This window comes from Cebus imitator, unplaced genomic scaffold, assembly GCF_001604975.1.
Source record: "Cebus imitator isolate Cc_AM_T3 unplaced genomic scaffold, Cebus_imitator-1.0 Scaffold575, whole genome shotgun sequence".
Taxonomy (NCBI): Eukaryota; Metazoa; Chordata; class Mammalia; order Primates; family Cebidae; genus Cebus; species Cebus imitator.
The window spans coordinates 405,732-413,876 of NW_016107890.1; the positions used below are offsets into that span (position 1 = coordinate 405,732).

The 8,145-nt window shown below is 44.3% G+C and overlaps 1 protein-coding gene across 3 annotated transcripts in view; it reads right to left on the reverse strand.

Annotated features, from left to right (window-relative positions):
- The window catches only part of METAP1 (methionyl aminopeptidase 1), a 53,075-nt gene extending 45,848 nt beyond the window's left edge, over nt 1–7,227 (reverse strand). For 2 of the 3 annotated variants that reach the window (XM_017516190.2, XM_017516192.2), the window contains exon 1: nt 6,637–6,887. In XM_017516190.2, the coding sequence (XP_017371679.1) occupies nt 6,637–6,750 (114 nt within the window). In that variant the 5' untranslated portion in view covers nt 6,751–6,887. Of the gene's footprint in view, nt 1–6,636; nt 6,888–7,161 lie in introns of those variants that run through there. The other variant, XM_017516191.2, reaches the window with a different exon arrangement.
- Nucleotides 7,228–8,145: the final 918 nt, after the last annotated feature.

Here is an 8,145-nt window from a genome sequence, read left to right on the forward strand (position 1 = left end):
TAGAGACAGGGTTTCGCCATGTTGACCAGGCTGATCTTATAGCAAGAGACCTGCATGCCTCCGCCTCCCAAAGCGCTGGGATTACAGGCCACCACAAGCCTAGCCTTTTTAAAACGCTTTCTAACAGACATGGCACAGTTCTGGTGTATCAGGAAGAAATCTTTACTGAGACTTGCATTAAGTCAGGTTACTGGAAATAAAAACACGAGAGAACTTATTTACAACTTATAAAGCATGAGAAGTTCCATGGGTTTCCTATCCTAGTTTTATCTAAAAGCTGCCCCGCACACACAAAATGAGGAAGGCAGGTCTGGCTTACAGAGTGTTTTGAATTACTCTTTATTCAAAGCCAGAGACAAGACTGATACCAATCAAATAAATCAAAGTAAAATACTTATCATTGTTGAGCTGGGAGCACTACCTGCCCAAGCATGAATAAAAGAATGCTTCGTGTTAAAACTGCAGGGTCAGGAGAAGTTCAGGATCATGCAGAAAGGGTTATAATTACATTTATATTCCATTACATTAAAACTTTAATACAGAATGAAGCTCAATGGTTGCTTTATAAAGTATTTCTGCCTATTTAATATCTATCTAAAAGGTTTTGCTATTACAGTAATACCAAAGACAATTACAGAACCAGTTACCATGCCACTGCTTTTCTTCCTAATATCTAAAGCTGGAATGAGCTTAGCTACGTACGCATGTCTGTCACCCCTACCAAATCTACCAAAACCTAACTAAAATTTTGCAAATATGCTAAATACGAAAAAGATTCACCTTAAAAAACCGTGACTAACACTTGATTTCAATCCACAAACTAAGTAAACAGTATAAGATCACATTTCCTATAGCACTTCAATTTCCAAAAAGATAACTCAAAGACTTGTATAACTTTTGATTGCCTACCAACCAAATGATGCTTGTTTTGTTTTGTTGTTGTTTTTTCTTTTTTACGAATTCTACCGTAATACAGGTATACTTCATGCCAAAACTTCACAGGTGACCAGAAGGCCCTCAAACCAACAAAAATTCACTAAGTACACTGTGAGAACTACTGTTCTGGACAAGGATATAGAATCAGCTTAGGATGGTTCAATCCTGGGTTCATGTACCAATTCATGCACCATTATTCTACGTTCCTAAGTCAAAATGATTTAAATTTTCCAGGAACATTTATTGAAGAGTAAACAGCAGCTAAAAAATTGAAAAGAAATTAAAGTCAACTATAAGTGAATATATAAATGACAGTGCATTCATAAGTCTTTATAAAGGATAATGTAAATGTAGCCACGACATGACACTACCAAAACACTGGTTAAGACATAAGGATGAGAAAATTCTCTAAGATTATATGTACTACGGTTGCCATTTTTGTAAAAACATATCCAGCTATGTACACATGAATAAATAAGCAAATATGTTCTTAGAATACACACCAAAATTTCACAGAAATGATCATTGGGTAACTAATTATTTTCACCTATATTCTCTGTTTTTCTACAATAAAAATTCATGAAATTGTTTTAAAGAGACTCATAATTTCTCTTTACCTTCATCCTATCTTTTTACTTATAAGAAGCTATGAGATTTGTACCTAAATCCAGCTAACTTACAATCAGTTTCTAAGGGTAGTCTGAAGTGATATGAAGAATTTAAAGAAAATCCCTATAAATAAAAAAGCAGAACATGATAGTATCTCCAATGATGAAGATGAATTCCAGAAACACCCTGCACTGGCAGGAATGTTGTTACTGAAGGAGAAAGTTTCAGAGGACAGGGTTGCATTTCAAAGATACTGCATGCCTTCCCTACCTTCTAACTCCAACCTACAGACATTCAACAAGACTTTCTTCTAGCTGGGTGCAGTGGCTCATGCCTGTAATTCCAGCACTTTGGAAGGCCGAGGCAATTGGATCTCCTGAACTCAGGAATTTAAGACCAGCCTGGGCAACATGGTAAAACTTTGTCTCTACCAAAAACACAAAAAATTAGCCAGGTGTCATGGCTCGGACCAGTGGATCTAGCTACTTGGGAGGCTAAGGTGGGAAGATCACTTGACCTGGGAGGTAAAAGTTACAGTAAGCCAAGATCGTGTCACTGTACTCCAACACTCTAACCTGGGTGACAGAGTAAGACCCCATCTCAGAAAAAAGAAAAGAAAAATTGTCTTATTATTAAAAAAAAAAAAAAAAAAAAAGCAAAACTCCAATTAAAAAAAAAAAAAAAAAAAAAGACTTTCTGGATTCACTTAATCATGGTACCTGCCATTTCTTTGAAAGAATCTATTATGGGATTTGTCAAAAATATTCATAAACAAGTAACATTTCTCCTCTAAGATTTTTAAGCCTTCCTTGGTACTAATTTTAATAATATTACATACGAGGTTATATGCATAATAAAGCCCAAATTAATACTATACACTGTATTAAGCACCCTGGACGCTCTCTTATTCACCTTCCACTCAACTCCATGAACAGAATACTTCATTAGGCCTAGGAGGGGACTTACCCAGGGACACAGGAGCAAAAGCCAGGTCTCTTTACACTTACACTATGCTTACTACCTTTTATGTTTTATGCCTTATAAACAGGTACAAATCACTCAGGTCCATCCCAGCTGATCCTCTAACCAGAGGAGATAGCAACTGTCCTATGTGATTCACAAAGTTAAACAGCAACTAAAAAACTGAAACGTAACTAAATTCAACCATAAGCAAATAAATGACAGTATATCCACAATATAGTATACTGTTCAGCCTTTACAAAGAATATTGTAAACACAGAATTTGTTTTCTATTGCAAGACCACTAATTTCCTTTCTTTCATTTAATGAACTGAGTGCCTACTATGGGCAAGACACTTTGGAAAATACAAAAATGAGTAACACACACCCTCTTCCTCAAAAAATTCTTACACATAAATGAAAAATACATACACAAATAGGAAGGAACACTTCTATCAATAAATACAATCGAATATCAAGAACTCTTGGAAAACTCAATTTTCAAGTAAAACTGGTTGTGCTCCTCTAAAGAAAAGCTTTTCTTAAAATTAAACATCCTATGCCAAGTGGTGGCTCACGCCTGTAATCCCAGCACCCTGGGAGGCGAGGCGGGTGGATCACAAGGTCAGGAGATGGAGACCATCCTGGCTAACACAGGGAAACCCCATCTCTACTAAAAATACAAAACATTAGCCGGGCGTGGTGGCATGCACCCACAGTCCCAGCTACTCAGGAGGCTGACACAGGGGAATCGCTTAAATCCAGGAGGCGGAGTCGCAGTGAGCAGAGAGCATGCCACTGCACTCCAGCCTGGGCAACAGAGCAAACTCTACCTCAAAAAAAAAAATTAAGCATCCTAGATAAAATATTTCTACCTTCCTAAACATAAAACAGTATAACAGTAAAACGAGCTAACATTCATTAAGTTTACTAATATGCTAAGAGCTTTACATATTTTACATGTAGTCTTCATCAAAACCCTGAGGTAGGTATTATAAATAGCCCCGTTGTAAAAAGATACAGCTGAAAAAGAGAGAGGTTATTTGCCTAAAGTCACATAACCAGTAAATGATGGAATATCTCTCAATTCTGCCTTTTGATGTATTTATTCATTAAATCGAACATTTAATGGCCACCCACTGCATAGAGAGAGCATTATATGAGGAAATAAGGACAGGACAGTGAACAAGATAGATCATTCATGAAGTTTACCTTCTAACTAAAAAACAGATATTCTCATTTTTCTAACAAGTGAGGTAATCACAGATTGTACAAAACGTTATAAAGGAATAAACAAGGTGGTGTCACCGGGTAACTGGGAATGCTTTACTTCTGCTAATGGTGTGATAGAAAGGCCTCTTGCAGTTTTGTTCTGTTTGTTCCCAAAGACAAGCTGGCTAGACAGCCAGGCCAGGGACCAGAGTAGTAAAAGAAGAAAGACCACTTCTAGCAAAAATGATCAGAAGTGTTAAGGAAAATCCCTAATTTCTTCTTTTTTGAGTTGGAGTCTCGCTCTGCTACCCAGCATGGAATGCAGTGGTTCAATCTGTGCTCACTGCAACCTCCACCACCCAGGTTCAAGGGATTCTCGTGCCTCAGCCTCCCAAGTAGCTGGGGCTACAGGCGTGTGCCACCAGGCCCAGCTAATTTTTTTATTTTTAGTAGAGACAGGGTTTCAACATGTTGCCAAGGCCAATTTCGAACTCCTGACCTCAGGTGATCCACCTGCCTGTGCCTCCCAAAGTACTCAGATTACACACGTGAGCCATATTTTATCACAGATGGACAAAGTGGCTTAGGATAAATTACAGTGACTTGATCAAGGTCTCAAGCTGGGACTGAGGGAATAGCTGTGATTTCAGAAGACAGCTGACATTTTGGAAAGGAAATAATATAAACACAGCCTTTGACTAGAGCAAGAGACTCAGTAGAGGGGCCCTGATTGTGGGGCTGGAATCCTGAAAGCAATGGGGTTATAAGCATAATCAGACTGCGGGAAAAATAACTTCTGTACAAAAGGTTTTGTTTGGTTGGGTTTTTTTGTGGGTGTTTGCAAGGGGAGGAATTACAGTAGAGAAATAAATTAAGAGACTCGACAACTGATTTGGTGGAAAATTTTAAAAGCTGGCCATAGGAGGTGGTAACAGAAATGAAGAAAGAGACAGCAGCAACAGCCACTCTGGAAATATGTGAATGTCTAACAGTGATACCAGAAACATATCTACAGAATCCAACATCTAAATACCTCCAATCCTAAAATACAGACTAAACCCTGGATGTTTTGTTTTCACAAATGTGTCTAACATTTTTTCACAAACTCCAATGTTTCACGAATGTGGTTTCACGCTAACTTTTAAAAATTTTATATAGAAGAGTGTCTATACATATTAATTCATTTATCATTGCAAAATGCAATGATAAATGAATTAATAACTATTTAAAAGTTATTCTACTCAGATGGCACACAACTGTCAAAAGCAAACTACTGTTTCTTAAGTTCAGGTCCCACACTGGCCACAACAAGATAGAATTTGGAAATTTTAAAGAATCTAATGGACCTATACTAGGTTTAATACCAGTAATACTCAACATGTTAAACCTAATACAGGTCCTTCAGATTGTTGAGTAATGCTATTTTTAGATCCAGCAACACTACTCCACGTGCAAGTTTTTCCAAATGATACTAACAAGGTCAAGGATCATATCCTATCTAAAACCAAGACCATATAACACAGCTAAGACCTCTTGCAATGGCTTAGCTACAAGTACTATGACGTAAAGATTGTATTTATGTTGTATATTGGAAAATATTTTTTATTATTTGTATTGTGTTCATATTATTTGCCTTCATTATTCATATTTTTATTTATGGCAGTGTCAAATCGTACTATAATCCTTTAAAACATAAAAGGCCTTACATTGTAACAGCATTTCACGTTCCTCAGATAATCTGGGTCTCAGAAGAAGCTTGTGAAATTTACAAGTAAAGCTGTAATCATCCCTTCTGTACAGGGTAACACTGGCACTCAGAAAGATTAAGTAACTAGACTAAATTCAAGATCTCACAGTAATTGGCAAGGACACGGCCCCAATCAGGCCTTCTAACTATATTCCTGCTCTCCTCCCCACACGGCACTACCAATTTAATATTTGAATATTCATGTGCCTCTCTTCAGTAAACCTGGACCGTAACTAAGGGCCATACTATTACCACTCAGCTCTTATCCTGGGTCTCTAAATGCAGCAGCAACACTAGTACTCTTTAGTAAACAGAAACACGAGCACACGCGTCAGTCAGGACCCCATTCAACGCTGGGTTTGCTCTCTACTGCACAAAACTTAATAAACTACAGCCTTCATGCCTAAACCCTCAATGGAACTGTCTTTTTCACTCTGCGAAATTAAGTCACTGAGAGGTGACTAATCCCGTTAACTTACAGTTTTGTAAATCAATAATTTTGGATGCTGAACGAAAAGAATGAATTACACAGACCTCTCCCTACCCACCTTCAAAGTTGCTTAAGTGTCAAACCACAGGAGTAAACCACAAAGAAGTGGGGCCAGAGCCAGCCAGCGTTCCTCCTCTTTGCGACTCCGACAGTCCTCGGGCCACCTATCTCTCAGAGCCCGGCGGGTGGCTTCCGCGCCCCATCCCGCACGGACCCCAGGTACCGCCCAGCCCCGTAGCCTAGAGCGTCCAGACCCGAGCCCCGCCGGAGCTGCGGCTGTGGACGCTCGCGGCCCTCCGGCTGCCCGCTATCCCCGAGCCGCTACCTGCCCCTGGCAGCCCGCACACCTGGCGGCCCCCGCCCCAGCGCAAGGAACTGGCCCCAAAACGCAGACCCCCTGCGAGGCCGCGCGACTCCGGGCAAGCCCGCTTCCGCCCCAGCCCACATGGCCGCGGCGGGCCGCGCCCCCGCCCCCGCGAGAGCCCCGCGCTACTCGGGAGGAACCCGGGCCCCCCGGAGACCAGAGGGGGCGTTGGCGACGAGGGTTGGGGGAGGAGGAAGCGCGGCCGAGGGGAAGAGGAGGAGCGCGTCCCGAATCGCCGCAAGGGCGGGAGGAGCCAGAGGGGGAGAGGCAAGAGGGGTCCCGCGGCAGCGGCAGATCCGCGGGGCAGCGGGCGGCTACCTGCGAGCAGAAGTACGAGCCCTGGATGCCCAGCTTGATGCAGGTGGGACACTGGAGCTTGGCCTCGCTGCTGCAACCGTCTGTCTCGCACACCCGCGTCTCCACGGCCGCCATGCTGTCTGCCCGCTGTAGGAGCGCCTCACCGAGGAAGAGGAGGCGGCGGGAGGGAGGAACGGCCGGGCGAAGGGGAGGAGAGAGCGACCGAGCCAGGGGAGGAGCTCAGCCAGCCGCGGGCCTGGGCGCTGGAGGGGGAGGAGCCCAGCGCCGACCGGGATCACGCAGCGCGCCCCGCCCCGCCCCGCCCCGCCCCGCGCGCGCAGCTGGTGCCCCGCCCCGCCACTTCGCCCCGCCCCCCCCAGCAGTCCCTGCCTTCACCCGCCTCCCGGCGGCACGCACAGGGAGGCAGCGAGGGAGCTCGGCTGGGCTTCCAGCTCGGCGCCCTCGGGCGTCTGCCAGCAGCCAGCGCGACCTGCCGGCGCCTGGCAGTGAGAAGCCGCCCTCACGCGGCGCACGCTCTGTACCTACAATCAGATAAAGCAGTCGTCCTTGCTGACGCACGCCCAGGAGCCCTGACATCCCCGACACGCGCAGGCGGCCGGAGAGGGCGCTGCGCTCCTCGGCGTTGGGTCCCCCCGGCCTCGGGTCCCCCCGGCCTCTCCTTGGAGAGCAGTCTCCTAGGTTACGCCTGTTTCTCACTGACAGTGTCGGGTCCGAGGCCTAAGGACCATCGCTCATTCACAGAAAGGAGAGCCGTAGATCTGTCAACGAGACGGTGGGCTGGGATTCACATCTGCCCTCCCTCCTGCCCGATTTTTTTTTCACACACCACCCCCCATTCAAAACCGATAATGCTAGTCAACTATCAGGTAGTCAATACAAATAATCATTTTTTTTTTATAATCCCAGTTGATTGCTTCAGCGGTAAATAGGGGAGAATTGTGCTGATACTGAATGAAATATCAGAGTCGAAAGAAGCTGTAGAGGCCTTCCGCTGCGAACCTGTTGCCTCGATCTTTTCAGCTGTATCCCATATTCCCCAAGTTCTAACTCATGCTTGAGTGCCTCCCTGTCGCTAGGGAGGAGCGAGAAACTCGTATTTACTGATCACAAAAGGCATGAAGTTTGTTATATTGTATTTTTTAAACTTCTCCGTACTTAATACACTCCAAAAACTCATATTACTTTTATTTTTAAGAACTTTGTTTTGGCCGGGAGCGGTAGCTCACGGCTGTAATCAATCCCAGCACTTTGGGAGGCCAGGGCATCCAGGACACAGAGGCCAGCAGATTCTTTGAGGCCAGGAGTTCGAGACCAGCGTGGCAATATGGCAAAACCTGTCTCTACAAAAACTAAAAAAACTAGCCGGGCGTAGTGGCAGGCGCCTGTAGTGCCAGCTACTGAGGAGGCTGAGTGGGGAGGATCCGTTGAGCCTGGGTGGTCAAGGTTACAGTGAGCTATGATCCCGCCCCTGTACTCCAGCCTAGGCGACAGAGCAAGACCATGTCTCAA